The following is a 20,895-nucleotide window of genomic DNA, read 5'->3' as shown; positions in this document are numbered from 1 at the left end:
AAGTTGTTTGCTGATTTGGAGCCATCTTTAGCTACATCTTTCGCACAAACCATCACTGTTAGCGGAGTTCCTACATAGCAGAATGGGATCTACCAGTAGGAAAAGATCTCTTATGGGAGACCTCTCTTCACTCCCTGAAACTGCAGGCTTCAGGGTCACTGGCTGTTGTGACCGGAGGCTCTGGAAGGCCAAGCAGTTACTCCTAATGGGGAGCAAGATCACAAACCACTTCTCTTGGTTACTGTTGGGAGTTCTTGTAGTAAGAGATTCTTCTTTACTGCTCCCCCTATGTGATGGCCAGCTTTTCCAGGCCAGCCTGGAGAAGTAGGGAGCAGTCAAAATCTTTTTGAAAAGTATCGATTCTTATCAGTCTGATAATGGTAATTGTTGCATTCCAGAGGGATTAAAATTAATTCATAATGAAGTTTCACTCTTCTAGAAGACAAATGAAACTTCAATATAAGAGGAATGAGAGTCAGCTGAAAGTGACTTTCCCTTCACTTGAAGTGCAGCGTCACTAGAGCACTATATGAGTTGCAATATAAGTGGTTTGTATCGTCTATACTATTTGTGTCTGTTTGACAGAATACTCTTACTTTACATTAATCTATAATGTCATAGCCTGCACTTTTGTTTCAGTTTTTTATGTGCCTAATATAATGTAGAAAATGGCTGACTATGTTTTGGATGATTTTTATATGTATAATCTGAACTGAGAAGTTGTACTTTTTTCTGTTTTCTTTATACCTTTATTGACTTTTAAGGTTTTCTATACCTAGCATTTCTTCTTTTGCTTTTTAAGATTACAGAATTTTTTCCTACTTAGTTTTGTAAAGAAAAACTTTGTCTCCTACTTTTTTCCTATTGCTAACATTATCTGCAGTTCAAATAGGAACATGGCAAGTAAAATCTCAGAATAAAGGAAAGCTTAGAAAAATGAAACAGCCTCTCCAGACTGGCACAAAAGAATAGCTGACTTAAGTCAAATCTGTGCCAATTTAATTACAACAATGAAAACCTTTCATTCAAAGCAATTCAAGAGGTCAGGAGCAGGTTTGCATCCCCCAAAAATCAACTGTTTTAAAAATATAATTTTCAGCATCCTAATTTTTGAAGTCTTTGTTACTTTGAATTTAATCTCTAACTTTTCTAAACTAATACTAAGAAGTTCCCCAAACAGGTCAGACTCATTACAGTATTTTTCTGCACGACTGTTTTAATAGATTGGAAAAATGCCAATGTGAGTTTCTTTTGACTTAGAGTCTTGAAAGAAAGAAAAATGTTTTAATGAACTAGGTTATAGCCCAAAGGTGTTTCATTCTTCTGCAGATTCCTACTTTACTGAAAAAATTTTCTTCTCTAAACTAAGATTTTAATTGGATAGTCTTTCTTTATTTTGCCTTTCTATTACTCTGTTACAATCCTCCTAGGCCTTCTCAATACAGTATGGTTTTAAAAATAGAAAGACTGGTTAGGCCCTGGTTCTGCAGAAACTTCGCAGACTGTGACACAACGGGCCTACTCTTGTGCATGAAGGCAGGCAGATACGCAAATGTCTGTAGATTCAGGACCTTATATTGTCTGAATATAAGATTACTTTACTTGGATGAAAAGTGTTCTAGGAATTCTACTATTGTTCACTGATACTGGCACACAGTTCAAAAAATTAATGTACACACAGTGATGATGTGATAATTCTTCCAGGGTTCCACTGTTGCCTAGTTGTACCACTAAATGTTTCTACAGCATAATGAAGTCAAGTGGACTTTGTACTGTAGGCCAATAACATAAGTTTTAACAAAAGCACGTAATACAGCTTATGTATTAAGTGTTTGAATTTCTGCCTACATCCATGCCTTAATCAGATTCAGTAGATGCTAAATATTGTTAAATATTAAACTCCATCAGTAGTCTGTGGCCTTGATCATTCAGAATTCTAATAAATATAATTATTTCCTTATTCAACAGTGCTTGTGAGTTCTGTGTATATCTTGCTCTGAGATGCACGCGTTCTAAAATAGTTAAAAGATCTAAAACATGAATTCCTGTGAACTTCATTATCAAAAACAAATACTGATATGATAGCTAAATTATTAATTTACTATAGGTATAAGCATAAGTTCTATTTTATATGAAAAATAATCCTTTAAGATCAACTGAATATAATTGCTACAAAGATTCTTACATTTAATCCATATAATTATATAATTTTAAGTAAATTCTAGAAATGAAAAATGTTATTACCAACCACATAGGTGGCAGTTCTCTTTTAATTTCCCTATGTGTATGTAACTTTTTTTTAATTAATGCTAGTTATGTGTACGCATAGAGTGCAGAATAAACTACTCAGCTCTGTTGCTGTATATACCTACAATCATATCAATGCTACGGAAGAACTTCCCGTTTTCTGAAGTGTCATAGAATTGTTTCCTGCCATAATAAAAACAAAGGCAATAACTCCAATACATTTTACAATAAGATTTTTGGCTAAGCTTCAAATGAATAGCAGTTAAAATATACTTGGGAGGAGGAGAAGAATACAGATGTAAGAGCAAGCAAGATCTAGCTAGAATTTTTAGTCCTAACAAAATGCATTTAAAAATATCATGGGAGTGATTGTATACTAGAATCCATTAACTTTATGCTCATAAATTATCTCTATCCTTACCGTTTTTAAAAATTTGTCCCACATCCCCTTTCTGGTCCAGTGTGCTGCCAAAAAATCTAAACTGTGTTTTATTTCTGTCAGGAAACAGCATAGCTACAGAGTGAGGATTGACTTGTCCAAGAACCACAAGTGGAAACTCAGTTAATAAAACTGCTGATATAAAATATTAGTAGAATGGATAGTCTACACTTTGCATAGTTCATATTTTGGCACATCTCATCAGTTCATATAACTAGTTACCTTCATTAAAAATAACATGGTTTTACACATTTTTAATATGGGAAACTGTTCAGTAGAGTATCTCAGAGGTGTTACATATTATACAGTGCTATGATGATTCTCAGTGTTCTACTGGAAAATGTTATTGCTTAGGTATGAAAGGATCAGTCATGGGCCTAATCTTGAAAGAGCATCATCAGCTCGCTCCCCTTGACTTACAGGAAGTACTCATTCAGCACCTCAGATAATCAGACCCCTTTGCCCCCTCTTCTGGATAGCTATTTTCCAAGTTTAAAACAGCAAGTTAGCTGCATTCTCCCCAACCTCTCTCCAAGAAAAAACAGTTTAGGATGTACTCATTTCCCTCTTTGCTTTTTCATATTTACTGTTTCTGATACTGTTTGCGGAGCTCAGTTGCATACGTTTTGGTTTAGGGGGCTTTGTGTGTAGAATAGATTTCTGTTTTGGTGAAGATTGAGGCGCAGTGTTTTCCAGTTATTAGAACAATGGGGGGGATTTAGGATGCCTGAGGTTCTATTTCCAGCTTGACCACTATCTTGCTTAGTCTCCATAGTGCCTGAGTTTATCCATCTCTAAATGGGGATAGTACCTTAATGTACCTACCATGCAGGATGGATATGAAGCTTAATAAATGTATGTAAAGCACTTTGAATAACTCTTGAGTTGTCTGGTTTTATTCCCTGTTTCATCATGTATTGTGTACTGCTTTCCAAGTGATTAGTGAATCAGAAATTGAATCATTTCCCTTGTGAGAAATCTTGTACATTCTCTCAGAGAAAGGAGTACATAAAAATGCCATGTCTGCATCTTTTTTATTTTCCTTCACTTGATCAGCCATTAGTAACAGTGCTAGATTTTTATGTTTTTTCCCCTATGGTTATGGCTTCTGTATCAATTCTCATCCTTTTTTTTTTTTCCCCCTCTTGTCACAGTCATACCAGTCCAGTTACATGGACCAAATGAAGCCAAACAAATACAGTGTCATTTATCCTACCCCAAATATGTTGCACAATAAATTCTATCAACCCCCAGAAGGACTATCTAATGGAATCCAAATGGAGCCAGTTGACCTTACAGTGAATAAACGAAGCTCACCACATTCAGCTGGAAGTTCTCCTTCTCCTCTGAAATTTCAGACTGTACATAGAAGAGCCTCACCTGGATTAACTTTGTCCTCACCCAGCCCACCTATGAAAAAATTCACCCCGCCACCTCCCCCAGGAGTTCAACCTTTTTCCATGCCATTAACAATCCCTCCAGTAATGGCTGCTCTTTCACGTCCTGGACTTAGGAGCCCTGGAATACTTCCAATTATACAGCCACTTGTGGTCCAGCCTGTTCCTTTTATGTATGCTCCACATCTCCAGCAACCTATAATGGTGTCTACTGTTCTTCCAGAAGAGTTGGAAAATCCAAGTAGCATGCCAGGTGGGTGCTGTTGTGCTATGTTTCTCTTCTATGCGGGACCAGTGATCTTTTATGCAGCGCAGTTGCCCTGGGTGCCAACTTCTGTGGGCTTGCTGTACTGCTGTGCCATTCAGTGGTTTGGGGTTGTTTTTTGGGGGGATGGGGAGGTGTTCCTCCACTCCATTCAGCTGGCTATAGGGGGAGGAGTTGTTTTGTCTTTTTAGTTTGCTTTGATGTGTTGTGGTTTGGGGTGTTTTTGTTTTGCTCAGTTGCTGGGGGGAAGAGAGGGGACATGACACATTTTCTTCCAGCAAAGCAATTAGGGTCACTACTCCTTTTTTGCTAGTCAGATCTGGAAAAATAACTGTGTATCCATGAGTTTTTTAGGATAAGTCAAAATATTTTGAAGGGAAATGAAAAAAGGAGACATATTCTTTTATCTTCTTCTAAAACATACAATGCCTAGACTTTACTGTGTGAATATTTTCCTCTAGTCTTACTGGATCAAATTTTGCTCTCATTGATACCCATATTAATCTATTGATATAAATAAAAGTAATCTAGATTTGAACTGGTACACATAAGAATAGACTTGTGTTGCATTCTAATTCCTCACGAGATAGACTGAAAATTGAAAAGTCTTGTATTCTAATACGAGTCTTGATGCAAGATATCATGTTGTTAGTTTGGGCGGTTTTGTACAGATTTTGTCTTTCCTTTTAACTCACATAACACTCTATATATTTTATTTTTTCCCCCTCTAGTGCCTGTAATTGAATCTTATGAGAAGCCCACATTAAAGAAAACAATCAAAGTAGAACCAGGAATTGAATCGCCTGGGACCGAGTTCTATCCTGAACAAATGTCTCCTCCAATGATGACCTCTTTGTCTCCTCAGCAAATAATGTTGCAAGAGTAAGTAATTAGTCCTAAAGTATCTATCTTCAGTTGAATAATGAAACATACTGCCTTGCTGTACATTGGGTTCCATATACACGAGCTACAAAATATAGGTTCTTTGAGGGGAAAGCTACTGTGCTTTGATACATTTAGTAAAATATCATAAATAAGGGTTGCAGATTGTAAATGAATTGGGTTTTGTGCTTAGTTTATTCCTCTTCTAACTTTCAACCTCAACTTTGATTTCAGCAGTGTAATGGTTAGTATGCATGCTATGTACATGTGAACTACATAGATCTTCTGTATTTGTATAATGTGTTCCTAAAGTCATATAGGGCCCAGTCCTGCAAACCACTACAAATGGAGCTTCTAGTGAAGTCAATAATAGTTCTTCCTGTAATAGTCTCGCAGAACCAGGCCCATATTTAAACAGGTATTAAACTGTGGTAACCTGGAAAAATATTACACTGGGGCTGAGGTGAATTTTTGTGACCTTTTCTTAGAGAAGGAGCAACACCTCTGGTGGTATTTGCTAGGGAGAAACCTCTCGGGTTGCAGAAATGCTTTCTTTGTCCCATGTAACTCCATTCAGATCTACCTCAGTTGTAGTGTTAAAAATCTCCATTTCCTCAGGAAAATTCTGGCAGCCACCACAGCCACTGAACATTCTAGAGAGCCTGGCCCATGCTTCTGCCAAAGCAGCAGACACTGTGCTGGGAATGCCAGAACAGTTATAGCAGTAGTTGGAGGAGAGCTGGGTTGGGCTTCCCCCAATAATCCCTCCATCCTCGACAGCCTGGCACATGAAGCATCCCCACCAGAAGCATCATACGGGACAGGAGTCCCCCGCCTCCCAAGGGTGGGGGGAGAGCGAGCCAAGCAATAGTAGCCTAGGGTGGACCAGAGAGAATGAGCTGAGTTGGACTCCCCTTGATCACCCCCTGGACCCAGCATTGGGCACCAGCAGCCCTTCCTCCACTCTGGCGTATCAGCATTCTCCTACTGCCATGTAATGTTTTTAGTCCTGCTGTAGTGCTGAAGGCTCATGGTTCAGATCCTACTATTGATGCATGATAGGGAGGTCATATTGCATTAAACTATCATTCTTTTGGTTGCAAAATCAAGCACCTGAAAGTTAGGAGAGTCAAATTTTGAGTTTCCTGTGCAACCTTATTTTGGTCCCCTTCTGAACATGCAATATTATATTTATATAATAACATACTATCTTTCCACAGGACCCTTGCCTTATTCAGTGCATGTGATGTACATACAAGGAGACTGAATGAAGGTGGCAAAAGCAACCATAAATCTGGCATTTTCTAACTCTTGAATTTGTTATCTAAATATTGGAGGAGAGGAGGGGTTGTATGTAAAATACATAAAAGCCGTTGACGTCTTACAATAAGCATTGGTGGATTGTACAATCTAGCTATCTTAACCCAAGTCAACATCTTTTGTATGGGAATTAAAGAAATATCAGAGTTCTCCCTTTAAATCAAAGTTCATGTATTGTTCTCAGATTATTGCCATACACAGACATGGATGAAACGTAATATGAAGCCTTAATTTTGTGTTTTCTTGTTTGTGTGAAATCAAAGTTTGACTCATGCTACCATCATCACGTGGGCTATGGGTGTGGGGACAAGGCCGTGCTTAAACAAACTATCATAACATGATTTTTGGAAGACATTCTTGTTGAGGGAAAACACCCACATGTGCAAGGCTCAAATAAATTCAGATATACTTGTGTAAGCAGAGACAAGACCTTGTGGAATTACAAATGATCTTTTATTTCAGCAGTTACTTAATAATGTTGGCCCTTCTTCCAGCACCATTGTCTCATTTCTTAAAGCAGTGTCCCCTTCTGGAAATCACTTGCAGAATTCTATAGTCTTGCTGCTTGGCTTCTCAATGGAAGAGGAATAAGAAAGAGGGAGTCTGCATGTACTCTAAGTGTAACTTGCTTTATTTACACACCTATACCAGTCTGGAACAAAGGCCATCACAAACTGCGTGCAGGCAACCTCTTCTTTCATCAGTGTCAGCTTGCACACCAATGCTTATTTCTCAAGAAGCTGGTGTCTCAAGAATTGTCTCCAAGTCCAGAGAATAAAACAGAGAATTTACTCTCTTCTGTCTTCCACAACGTCTGTCAAAGGACTACTACATTACAAAACTAACAATAATAGAACATTTCTTCTAAGACTAAAAACTTGCTCACATTCTAGGAACATGTAGAACTATAACAGCATAATCTGGTGACTCCATCATAAGATTTTAAATACATTTAATATGATGTTGAACAACAAATCTTTCCATCTGTAGGCATGCTTTTTTGAGTTATTCATGGCACCTTAGACTCACAGAGAAGCCACCAAGTATATACTGGACTCAAAGCACTGGTGGGCAACCTACGGGCCACATGCGACCCATCAGGGTAATTTGCTGGCGGGCTGCAAGGCAGTTTGTTTACGGTGACTGTCCACAGACACGACAGCCCGTAGCTCCCAGTGGCCGCAGGTCACTGTTCCCTTGCCAATGTGAGCTGCGGGAAGTGGCATATTAAGTTTCACTTAAAAGCTAGAAAATATCTAAGGATCTGTAATATGTATTCATTAATCATTTGGAAAATGTGTCCGGTGAAGCTGTGTGATTTAAAAGGCCTGTCTGTTTAAAAAAAAATATTTTGCTCTTTTCCTTCCTCTAACATTGGCATAGAAGGCAGGTTCGTGAGTGGTCCCAGTGATTTATATATGCAGCTGATAATATCCTTAGAAAGGTGTGTTTAGTCACATATACACATAATTGTTTATATATATAATATAAAATTGTACATGCAATATATATATATGTCTTACCTGAATAGTACCTGTGGGGTTAAAGGCAAGAAAATCATGTTTATGAAGGTGGTGTGCCAATTTCAGACATCCTGTGGGTGTGACATGCAGTCTAAACTCTACTTTTAGGAATTGACGTCAGTCGTAAAGGGAGGCCGCACCCTTCTGTCAGCACCAAACAGGAAATTCTTAATTACTCTCTAAAGGAGTGGCTGGAACAATAAAGACTCTGAGTTCTGCTTTAAGACTAAAGATATGATGTCTATAATAATATGGAAAAGCTATTTTAAATTAAAAACAAATTAGCTGCCTTCTAAGGAAGAATAAAAAATGTAAATAAAAGCAATGAAAGTTAACTGGAAACTCACTGAGAGAGTTTGGAAATCCTGTGCGTACTTGCCTGAGAAACAAGTCTGACTTTCATTCCTTTATAAGTAAAAATAAATTAAAATCCAAGCATGCCGAGAAGAACATCTTTGGTTTTGCTCATGCCACAAAGTGAATAAATTCAAAAGAGGAAAGAATCAAAATATTACTGCTAAAAATCTGTGAAATTTGCTAAGTTGTCTTAAATTCTTTTACATGCATGTAATGTAGTTCACATTGCTAAGAGACAGAGTGGTAGTGAATAAAGGGGCTCTATTGTGGATCATTGCAATATGGTTTACTTTGTCAAATACTTTTCATCAGTCATAACTATAACTTCACTTCATAGGAATCACCCTTCAGTTATAGTTCAGCCGGGAAAGAGACCTTTACCTGTGGAATCTCCAGACACACAAAGGAAACGCAGAATACACAGGTGTGACTACGAAGGTTGCAACAAGGTCTATACTAAAAGCTCCCACCTAAAAGCTCACAGAAGAACGCATACAGGTATGAGTCTTGGTACACTTTCCTTTCATCCATGTTGGTCTGGATCAGTCAAGGCCAGGCTTCTAGTTTCTGCAGAAGACCAGCTCTAGATATAACAGGTGCTTCAGGCTTTTTCAAACAAAAGGAAATATATGGGCTAGCATAAATTTAAACAGAACAATTTGGATAAAGTAAAGACCACCAAGACAACATTCTAAAGAAAGAACGAGTAAAGCAATCTAAATGTATCTCCTTCTGCCAGCTCACTGAGTCCTAGTCACATGTCCCAGGAAGTCCCATCATGTAGTGATAAAATCTTCCCTTTAGTCTGGGTTGGCTACAGAAACCCAAGATTAAAATTCAGTGGTAATGGTAGGTTACGTCAGGTATAAATGGTGAAGTCATGCAGTTTAGACAGGCTTGACATTCATTTGAGTTTACAAAATAAGTGACAGAGAATGGATCACTTGATGATTACCTGTTCATTCCCTCTGGGGCACCTGGCATTGACCACTGTTGGAAGACAGGATACTGGGCTAGATGGACCTTTGGTCTGACCTGGTACGGCCGTTCTTATGTTAAAATGTGTGTAACATAGGGTATGTCTACAATTGGAGTTGGGGTGTGAAAGCTCAAGAAGAAATACTCACACTAACTGATTGAACTGGCACACTGCAAACAGTGTAGCCAGAACAACATGAGAAGTGGGATGGGCTAGCCACCCATGCCCATTCTCTCGGGTACATACTCTAGGCATCCCATTCTGCCCGCTGTGCTGCTCCAGCAACAATCTATTTTTTGCACTCTAGGTCAGTCAGAACTAGTGTATGTCTCCTTGAGCTGGGAATAACACCCCTCACTCCAAGCATAGATAAGCCCTTGCAGGCCATGGAGTAGAAGGGGGATGGAGCAGGAAAAGCAGCTAACAGGAGGTTGTAAGTCAAAGCAGGCTCCTTGTGTTAGTTTCTTTTTTCCCTACTGTACCTGCTTCTACCCACATGATATGCAAGGTACTCGTTTGCACACTCACCAAATGCCAAATCAATGCAAGTTGCACTGCCTCACAAGTTACATCACTGCTACATTTGGCTTTGAGACTTCCATAGGAGTAGCACTCATTTACACAGGCCTGAACTGGGTGCCAAATGTAAAGCGTCTTAAGATTTGGGCATTGCATCCAGCCACTCTTAAACACTGGCCAGTTCCTTCTGAATGCTCTTTTCGAAGAGCTCCTTTCAAATAAAGATGTCCCCCTACCTATTCTCAATCACCATGTTCCAGGTATGCCCTGACACGTCTGGACAAACACTGGAAGTGTGTGACAATAAGACATGTTCAGAGAAGATTCAGGGCGTGATTCCCATTTACACTATGGCCTTTTACACCTCAGCAACGTCACGGAGCTTAGTGTGAATGAGAATCAGGCTCATAGAAAAGACATTAGTTAAGCAGACCCCCCTTTAAGTATAACCTTTTATGACAACATCATGACATTACGGTAACTTGTAGAGACTGCAACCAGATTGGGACCCTGTAGTGTTAGATGCTGTATAAACGTATAGAATAGACAATTATCACCTCCCAAAGAACTTACAACATAAGGACTAGATCCTGCAAATGCTTAGACTCAAGCTTTACTTTGAGCACATGAATAGTTTCATAAGCTTGTGCTTAACTTTATTTAAGTCTAAGTCTTTGCAGGATCAGGGACCGAAGATTAAGACCAAGTGTAACAAACCAATGGCAGGGGTAAGAAAGGGAGGGATGGGTTGACAGAGTAATACAAACAAAATGTAACACAAAAACCTTCTTGACCTAGTCACTTCATGCACATTTACAAATTCGTAAGCAAACCAAGAACTTCACAAACTATGCTACCTAGGTAGGTCAGTTTGGATGAGCGGAAAAGAATTAGTAGGGGTCTGAATGAGAGAGGGAGAGGATGAATCATATGGTATAAAGCAGTTAACAGATTTTTGTGATAACATTCAGAAACACCCTGGAGAAGCCTTTTTCTCCCCACTTTAAATTCCTTGTTCTCTGTTCCCTTTCCCAGGTGAAAAGCCATACAAGTGCACCTGGGAGGGATGCACGTGGAAGTTTGCTCGTTCTGATGAACTAACACGACATTTCCGGAAACATACCGGAATCAAACCCTTCCAGTGCCCGGACTGTGACCGTAGTTTCTCACGCTCGGACCATCTTGCTCTCCACAGGAAACGCCATATGCTAGTCTAAATGTCTCTTGTCCCTCAACTGCCCATCACGCTTTCTTTTTTACGTGTGCATTTTAATTTGGATTCAGCTGGTCTGAATCTCTGCACTTACACAATTAAAAGGTTCCATATGGTCAGTAATAGATGTTATCTAACCCTGCTATGTCCTTGCCACGGGTCAGACCTAAAGAATGTGAACATTTTTTTTTCTAGGGATGCTAAGCAAACCCTTCCTACAGACAGTATGTGTAATGTATTCCTTTGTGAATAAGGGAATTTGTAAACTAGCAACTTTGTTGGTTTTGCTATATAATCAGCCAGCATAAATTGATCAACTAGTAAATGTTATTGAATATCCAGTCCTTGCCAGAGACTTTATTTACGAGCCCTGCAAAGGATACTCTCCTTTTATGCTCAACAGTGCAATGAATGGACTTTCCAACATTGCTGGTTACAGCAGCATGTTTAAAGCAACACTTTTAGAAAGACACCTTCTCACTGTAGAAATCCCCTTTGCCAAGACAGTGAATGACACTGTAATAACTAACTAAGTAAATGAAAGATTACGTGATAGCTGATTTGGACTAAATGAATAATATTTGAAGAATCATCAGCAGAAATTGGTGTATACACGATTGTGCCTCTAAACAAGTTCACCTATCTTTTGTATTATACTGTAGTACATGAGCTTGTGTTTATTGCATGATGCCTCGGTAGATTCCATAAGTGTGTGATTCCTGTGTGACACTCTGTTTTGTGTGCAGCCTTATAGGTGGAACACACGGTACTCCTATGACATGACATGAAATGATTTTCACAGAGACCTACCATACCTCATTTCAGGGGTAAAGATGTATCCCTCGATAATCACTCCCCTGCATTTCCTGTTCTTTAAAAACTTCATCATACCTCAGAAGCAGCAGTTGTCATATCAAAATGCTTAAAACTGTACCATTGGTGGAAGTGAGTGCCAATTTGATACACTACAGTATTTAAATTTTAGTTCACAAGATTTTTTTGATGGCAAAAGGCTAAATGGCATCCAATAAGAAGCACTTCCTGTGAGAAACTGAGTTGTGTAAATGTCTCAAATGAAGAGAGTAGGCTTGATAAGCCATTTAATGACTGATTTGATTTGTGGTTCTGTTGGTTTCTTGATGCTAGGTGGACCAAGAGATCCCATGGATGTGCTTGTCGTATTAACAAATTGAGTCAGAAAGGTTCAACTCCCAATTTCAGTTAACAAAATAAAATAAATACCCAAGTAAAACAATGTAAAGTTTGATGCTAAATCTGTTTCAGAACTTTGGAGGTGTTAATTGCGTTAAAAGGGAGGTTCCTGCATTTATTAGTTGGCTGCTTTTGTGACACTACAAGGAAACAAGATGTATTTGTCTAGACTGTTATGCCCCACAATGTTTTTTTTAATTCATCATTCAAATCAGGCATAGTTCCTGCAATATGAAAATGTCATCGTCAAATTTTCACCTCATGGAAAAACCCATTGAAAAGGAAAATATCTGCATGCTGCCCTCTATGGGAAGGAATTTGAGACCCTGTGACGCAGGAAGTGTTCATGACCCTAAACACTGTGGACACCTGGAAAATCCTGCTTATCCAAGAGTTGCTGTGCCAGTTTACTCTCTTGCCAGTGTGGTTCACATCTACCTGACATCCACAGCTGCTCCTCTCTGTCAGCAAAACTGGCAGTAGTATAAATATAGGCCAATGTATAGACATTTGGGAGGGTAAAGAATAAAATTAGACCTTACAGGTATCTGAACTTTAACGCCAAGTGTCCATGAGCAGGTTTCAGGGGTTCCCCCAAGCAGAGCATTAGACTCGCTGGGGCCCAGGTCAGAAAGCTGAAGCTCCACTGCATGGGGCTGAAGCCTGAGACCTTAATCCCCACCACCTGGGGCTGACGCCAAAGCCAGCTTCATGGGAGTACCAGGCAATTACCCTGCTTGCTACCCCCTAACGCAGGCCCTGGCTTTTATATGCAGAAAACCAGTTGTGCCACAGGTGGCCTGTGGAGTTTTTAATAGCATGTTGGTGGGGCCTTAGAAAGAAAAAAGTTGAGCGCCCCTGATGTAAGGAATCTCTTACCCTTTGGCAGTGCTGTGGTGTCACACAGTCAAAACATACAGTGAGGAATGAGAATTTTCATGCCATATCTCCCAGCACTTGAAGTTTTGTGTAAGAGATCTGAGCCACATTCTGCTCTCCTACACCACTATAAGTCTGGAGTAACTCTCCTGGAATCAGTTGAAACTATGCCAGATTTATAGTTGCGTAAGTGGCTAGAAATGTAATTACCAGGTAAATTTTCTCAGCCTTCTGTTGATACATGGCTCTGTCACTAACATGAAAAAACTTCCTTGAAAGAGAACTAGCATAGACTAGCACCATTTTTTTTAAAGTGCCAGTAACATCACAGAATCGAAATTGATATCAAAATTAAGCTCTAGTTATTTACAGCTAGCTATTCCGTACATGAAGAACTCCTTGACTTTAATAAGCTGCCACAGGATCCACTGCTGAATTTGAACTTTGAAACATATCACAGGAGGATAGATGTTTGGCATGCTGTGGATGAAAACAATTCAATTATAACCTGCAAACAAGCAGATAAGATCCTATAAAGAAAGGCAGGTGTCAGACATTCTAATTCCATTTCTATTTTTAACTAATATATTTGCATCAAATTTGGTATTTTTGCATGACATTAAATTTCCTGTGCTGCTTTTTTTTGGGGGGGGAGGGGAGAGCCATCTTTCATAAAAACAGTTTTGTTAAGTGTTGGCATCTTTTGCTCACTATAATCTGGGCTACATGCTCTTCTGGCATAACTCCACTGAAGTTAATGAAATTACTCCAGCAGAGTATTAAATCTCTGAGTTGTAGGTTATTAAATCAGCTGTTAACCTGTTTGCCTCTGTTTAAAGATATTTATAATGAATTGTAGGGAGAAACACTGTTAAGATGCAATATAATTATAAAATGCCCTTGGCCATATGCTTTGATATAGGACACTGACAGCAGGTTTAAATTTAAATATTAAATAGAATCTTAATTATTTGTAACCAAATAAGATAGTTTCATGTAAATGCCTTGTAATAGGATTTTTCAGTTTATATATGTGGTGTCATATCTTCTGGGAAGTCAGAAAAGCAATTACAAAGTAAATTTTATCTTTTTAGTTTAAAATGTGAATCTGCATTTTAAATAGGGCATTAACTCTAACTTTGGTTTGGGGAGTGCATCAAAAAAAATTAACTAAGGAAATTACTAAACAAGCATCAGCTCCTATCTAGAGAGCTCACTCCTCCTATTGTAGACCTGAATGGAAGCAGGACTGGGTCTAAAGACACACACACAACTCCGCTGCAGGATTTGCTTTGTGTATTTAAAAGAAAAACCTGTGCACTAGCAGTATTGCACTGTATAGTATGTAACTTGGAATACAATTATACTAATATTATACCTGTATGTACCATTCAACATTATAATGGATTACATATTTCCAAGACAATCTTTCAGAGTTAAACAGGTATGACAGGTAATGTGGTTTTATTTAAATATACACTGTAGTTCTGTAGTGATCTGTCTAATGCCACAAACTTGTCTGAATATGTTGTCTGTGTTTTGTCTCTGTCAAGGTTAGCAAACTGTAAATTAATGCAAATCCTTTCTTAAAAAACAAAACAAAAAACATTTTACATGTATTAAGAGGGTTACAAAAATGTTCATTGTCTTACAGATATTAGCACTTTTCTGCTATTTATGTACCTTAAATGTTAGAGGGTCAAAATAATCTTTCTGCTTAGCATTTCTTAAAACATTACCTGCAACTATAGCAGGGATATTACATTTACTTTAATACTTGTATAAACTATACAGAAATTTTTTTAATAAAATGTAATATATTTTATAAGCTAATAAGACTGAGTGGGTAATTAAAGGTTTCTAGCATGCATTACTATAACTTGCAAATACTGAAACATTTTGGTAATCTTTCTTACTAAAAATGTGAATGTTTAATGTACTTTCACTGTTTCTACTTTGGTAGTCCAATGGGAATTCAGTAATGACATTTTGTCATGTCAAACTGTGAACATAAATTTGTACTGTACAGTCCTCATACTATATACAGTATACAATATGTATTATACTTGTTAATAAAACTATCAGAATATTAAATGTGATCGTGTAGTTATATACCATACAGAGCATACCTACATATGAACCAGGATGTTCAGAAAAGAAGCTTTTGAAATATGTAAAATCAGCACTTGTTAAAATGCAGAACAAAAAAATCCAGAAGCACAATTTCTCATTTCTGAATCCTAAAAAAACATTCAGAAGTCAGATTGCTGGAGTAGCTAAAGCACCATACATATTTTCATGCAAAATACTTCTATATCCATTAAAGAATATGCTGATCTATGAGTCATATAGATTAAGGTTAGATTCCCTACAGTGCACATACCACATATCTTATGGATACATCTGAATGAAGAGGGTAAAGCAAAACAAAAAACTGAGTGCAAACAGGTCACTGGATTTTGGTTCCATCCCCTCTTTATTATTTGCTATTCCCTAGCAACCAAACTTTTTTATACTAATGTTTTCAAAAAGTGAATTTCAGGTTCATAGTCAAGATTAGTTTAACGAATGAATAAATAATGTTTGAGGCAGATGTTGTTTATTGTAAGGTATAGGCCATTCAATCACGGAACAGAAACAAGACTCTATGATGCTGGGATATATGAATTCCAAACATTGAATCACTGACTCAGTAGTTGCACTGAACTGTTTGTGAGAAATCCAAGCTCAGATAAATTGCTAAAAACAATTAACAAATTCTAGTTTCACAACCGAGTCTCGATGAAAGATTTTGCATAGCTCATAAAGCAGATATCCCTTTCTCATATGACATAGTTATAATATTCAAGCCAACTCTGTCTTTATAGCTGCCCCTGGTTTTTTTGTGGCCCCAATGTCTAATGACAAAGGCAAGCAGCTTTTCTTCTCTTAGTTCCTTTCCCATTCGAATCCTGCTCTCATTTCATGGTCTGGCCTATATTTGTTTTTCTCCCCAAAAATCTTGCTGTTGTCTCCACTGATAGGAATGTGTGCTCTGGAAGCATAGGATCACTACCTATTTCTGTGAAGTTCGAGGGGCTATGGTTTGCAGTATAACGACAAATGGAGCAGCAGAGGTAGCAACAGAGTTCTTACAATACTGTATATTTTATTTGTATTAATTATAGTAGCACCTAGAAGCCCCAGGCTCATTGTGCTAGACATTGAATAAACACATAGCAAAAATATAGTCCCTGTCGGAAGGAGCCTACAATCAGCAGATCTGTATGCAGGAGTATAATAAAGCAACTAGTAATTGCATTGAAGGATAAACTGAATATGTTTGATATCACAGTTTAGGGAGGGAAAGGAAGTAAACCCATCCCCTAATATACTTTGCGATACACTCCCTTCCAAATTCTTTAGCTATCCTCAAAGCAATGATGCTGACCCTAATTAAACCAGCAGCTTTTCTCCAACTGCTACTACTCAACCATGGACTGGGGAAAGCAGCCAATAAGGGCATAGCTTCTGAAGGACTTTTTCTGCAAGGGAGTAGCATGGGGGAGCTGAGGAGCAACACAAGTGCTTTGAATTCTGTGGGGCTAGAGGCAGAGTTCCCCCACAGATCAATGGGAGTCCACAGTTTTGAAAGCCCACACCTGTTTCCCTTGAAAACTCCCAACCTCTTTTCCTCTGAGGGCAGCCTGCAAAGTACAGGCTACTTTACTGAGGCCTGGTCTACACTACAGAGTTTTGTCAATGCAACGTATGCCAACACACAGCCACCACTTTAATTAAACCACTGTTGCATATCCACACTATGTTCTTTGTGTTGGCAGAGCGCAGCCACAACAGCAGCTCTTGCAGTGACACAGAAAGCACCATGGGTAGCTATCCCACTGTGCAACTGGCCACAAGGTGCTTTGGGAAGGATTTGCAATGCCTCATGGGGCAGGTACAGTGTCACATGATACAGGTTTCTCAATCCCATCATTCCATGGGCATCCTATTAGATTGCCAGCTGCTTTTCAACTGAAGTGGGGGATGGGGAAGTGTTGTTGAGGGAGAGTGAGTACATCAGATCAGGCATGTCATCTTTTTAAGTTCACACAGAAGCTGGATGAAACCTAGGGTGACCAGACAACAAGTATGAAAAATCAGGACGGGGTAAGGGGTAATAAGAGCCTATATAAGAGAAAGACCCAAAAATCGGGACTGTCCCTATAAAATCGGGACATCTGGTCACCCTAATGCAACCAATCCTGAGGAAGGGGGTGGAGGGCATCCCCCACACACAGAGCCCTTGCCTCCCTCCCTGACTTTGCACAGCAGAGCATGAGTCTCTTGCCTGCCTTCCCCAGCAGTAGCCTGCCCTGCCTTCCTGCCTCTGTTGTGGGAGCGCAGGATTCCACATTAATGATTTTGTGATTCTCTCAGAAGTCTCCCATGGCCTCCTCTCCCCACAACCCAAGAAGATCCATCCCCTCCCCCGTAGTCCAGGCAGGAGTGAGTTTGCTGCTGGAACCAGCATGCTCAGCTGGCAGGAGCTATGTGAGGTCTCCATGCTGAGCAGTTTCAAAGCTTTGAGGGGCTTTGAGGTGGGGAGCACATACCTGTATAGCCGGATGCAGGGCAGCGGAGTGCAAAACAGTGAGCAGAGTGGTCAATGTGGGATACCTCCTGGAGGACAGTTATTAACAAATGTAGTGTCTACACTGACACTTTGTTGCTCTAACTTTGCTGCAAAAAGCTCTACGTGTCTTGTAGAGGTGTTTTTTTATTTTGTCAGCAAAACAGGAAAGTTTTGTTACCAAAAGTAGCTTTCTAGTGTGTACACCTCCTCTGTTTTGCTGCCTTTTGCCTACAAAACTGGGTAGTGTAGACCATGCCTGAGTGTCTTAGGCCCTCTCTTGATGCCCCATGGTGTGTTCTGCACTAAGACACTTTATGTCAGTGGTTCTCAACCCACAGGCCGCATGCAGCCCAGTTAGCACACAGATGCGGCCCAGCTGTGTGCTAAAGGCACAAGGACCCATATGGTGTGGTCCGGGCTACCAGGCTGCTACGCTGGCATGGCCAGGTCTGGGGTCCCGACTATCCTGCTGCCCACCCCAGTGGGGTCCAGGGGCCAAGCTGCCCTACTACCCGGTGCCGTAGGGTGGGTTGCCCTACCACCAGGGTTGCTCTACCCCATGCAGTGGGGTCCGAGGCTGCTCTGCCTGTGCGGTAGGGTCCGGGGCTGCCCTGCCCTGCACAGTGGAGTCTGGGGCTGCCCTGCCCTGCCCCATATAGGGGGTCCAGGGCTTCTGAACTGTCCTGCCCTGCACAGCAGAGTCTGGGGCTGCCGAGCTGCCCTGCCCCTCACAGCAGAGTCCGGGGCCACAAGGGCTGCTTTGCCTTGCACAGTGGGGTCTGGGGCTGCCCTGCTCCCCAGCCCCACAGCAGGGTCTGCTCCTGGCCCCACTCTGTGGAGAGGTCTCTGGGCAGGGGCTCGGGTGCTGGGCATAGGGGTCTGTGGGGAGGTTGGGTGGGGGGGCCCACTCTGATTCTCAACCTGCAGCTCAGGTAACAAATTGTGGGCTGCAAAATACATTGAGAACCACTGCTTTGTATAGACTTACTGTATAATCTGCAGATCTGGATTGTCAATAATTGCTGTGCACAGCAGTCAGCACAGAAGCATATAGACTATTGGTGGGCAATCTGTGGCTCAGCTGCGGCTGACGGACAGCCAGTTTGTTTACATTTGTACGGCCACCTGCAGTTTCCAGTGGCCGCAGTTCACCATTCCTGGCCAATAGGAGCTGTGTGAATCAGCAGCCAGCATGTCCCTGCTTCCCACAGCTCCCATTGGCCGGGAACAGCAAACCCCGGCCACTGGGAGCTGCGGGCGGCCATGCAAATGTAAACAAACTGGCTGGCAGCACGCCAGCAGATTACCTTGACGGGCCACGTGCAGCCTGCGGGCCATAGGTTGCCCACCACTGATGTAGACCCTGCAGAAGCTTTCTGCTCAACTCTAAAGCAACAGCATTACAGAAACAAAGTCAGACAGATTTCAGTGCTACGCTATTTACCAAAGCCTTTTAATTCTGAAGAATGCAACTGTGCTACACGGAAGGGTTATATAAGGCCACAAGGAGGGTGGAATATGCATTTGACCATTAAATCCAGAGATTTAAGTAATTTTAAGAAGTGGGTGTGGATTTTACTGTAGCTTCAGGTTGCAGTGACCTACATGTTGCTCAATTATGCATGTCATGTGTCTATTTACTGTTCTTTACAGAAAGAAATACATAGTTACCACAGCAAGAGGCTGCTTCAGAGCATCTTTCTTAAAGACAAAGGACTAGGAACTGTTCCTGCTTGTGGCCTCAATAACCCTGCTTATTATGTTCCAGCTGATGCGCATTCAACATGATGTTCTGGGCAAGGTAGGGAAATGGTGGCTTTAAGCCATTTTTGTGCTGATCCTGGACATGGTCTGAGGTTGGTCTTTCTAATGCCCAGCTATCTGTGGCACCAAATGGACAATCTAGCAACATTGCAGCCTGATCCCGTAGGCTGGGGTGAGGGAAGTGGTGTAAGATTTGCTGTGTTGTCGCAATCTCACTTTGGGATGCCCCTACACTGGGGGTATCATGAGGTAGTTGGTTAAACTGGCTTTCTGGCAGTTTTGTATCACTGGAGCAGTGTGAAGAAGCCAGAGCAAGGACCAGAAACTCATACAAAGCCTTTTATGCACGGCACTCAGAAAATAGAAACAGACTCTTTCTTGTTCTGAATCAATATTAACAGAGGCAACTAATGATTGACATTGTACACAAGTTACTTACTTATTAAAATCCTTTACAAAATATTTTCAACTATCTCCTGGTAGGGAAAACTAAAATACATGAATTTCAAACCAGTAACTAGACCTGATTTTAACAAACACAGTGGGGCCTGAATCCTGCCCTGAAAGCAAGGCTCACTGAGAGTTTAAGTCAGTAAAAATCTAAGTTACTGTAACAAATCTGTGGCAAGCTAGAACTTAGCCATCATCACTGTACACCAGGGCCATTCACTGTAAAAGAAGGGAGAGAACTCAGATGCACAGGTAACTATTTTTTGAGCTAAAGGAGAATCTCCTTTAGCTATTATAAGAATTGGGCTTAAGATACACAGCTGAGCCATGATCTGCCTTCACAACCAGTGGTTCTCAACTTACGGCCCGCAGGCTGCTTGCAGCCTAATCAGCACCAAGATGTGACCCATGTTACATCCTCTGGGCCATACAGGTAGTACATATATTGTGTGGATGTGGCCCACATAACACATAGAGAGCTGCATATGTGGCCCATAGACAGTTCATTACAGTATCAGCTTCAAGCTACAGACCAGCTACAATTAGGAAAGTTGTAGCTCACATTTCTGAGTTAATTATTTTTCTGGCACATTCATATTTCACTTAGTGGTCATGACAAAAGTGAGTCCTCTAGGAAACATTTTGGCATTCATTGAGCTAATAAAACAGATTAATCTCTTTTTATGCCAAGCTTAACAATCATGCCAAGTTGCTAATCATCTGAGCTAAAAACAGAAAAAAAGATGAAAATTTCTTCCACTCAAGCTCAACAGTGTAAACTGTGACATTCCCCAAGCAGGTCTGAGGCACCTTCTTGCAGTTGAAACAAGAGAT

At 40.4% G+C, this 20,895-nt stretch overlaps 1 protein-coding gene across 4 annotated transcripts in view; it reads left to right on the top strand.

Moving 5' to 3' along the window:
• The window catches only part of KLF3 (KLF transcription factor 3), a 33,263-nt gene extending 17,937 nt beyond the window's left edge, over window positions 1-15,326 (top strand). For all 4 annotated transcript variants that reach the window (XM_050947906.1, XM_050947907.1, XM_050947904.1 and 1 more), the window contains 4 exons: window positions 3,841-4,336; window positions 5,080-5,230; window positions 8,768-8,928; window positions 10,964-15,326. In XM_050947906.1, coding sequence (XP_050803863.1) covers window positions 3,841-4,336; window positions 5,080-5,230; window positions 8,768-8,928; window positions 10,964-11,145 — 990 coding nt within the window. In that variant the 3' untranslated portion in view covers window positions 11,146-15,326. The remainder of the gene's footprint in view (window positions 1-3,840; window positions 4,337-5,079; window positions 5,231-8,767; window positions 8,929-10,963) is intronic.
• The last annotated feature ends 5,569 nt before the right edge of the window (window positions 15,327-20,895 follow it).

The sequence above is a fragment of the Gopherus flavomarginatus genome, chromosome 3 (genome assembly GCF_025201925.1).
Source record: "Gopherus flavomarginatus isolate rGopFla2 chromosome 3, rGopFla2.mat.asm, whole genome shotgun sequence".
NCBI classification, from domain to species: domain Eukaryota; kingdom Metazoa; phylum Chordata; order Testudines; family Testudinidae; genus Gopherus; species Gopherus flavomarginatus.
The sequence above is the reverse complement of the archived record's forward strand: the minus strand, read 5'-3'. Positions and strand labels throughout refer to the sequence as shown.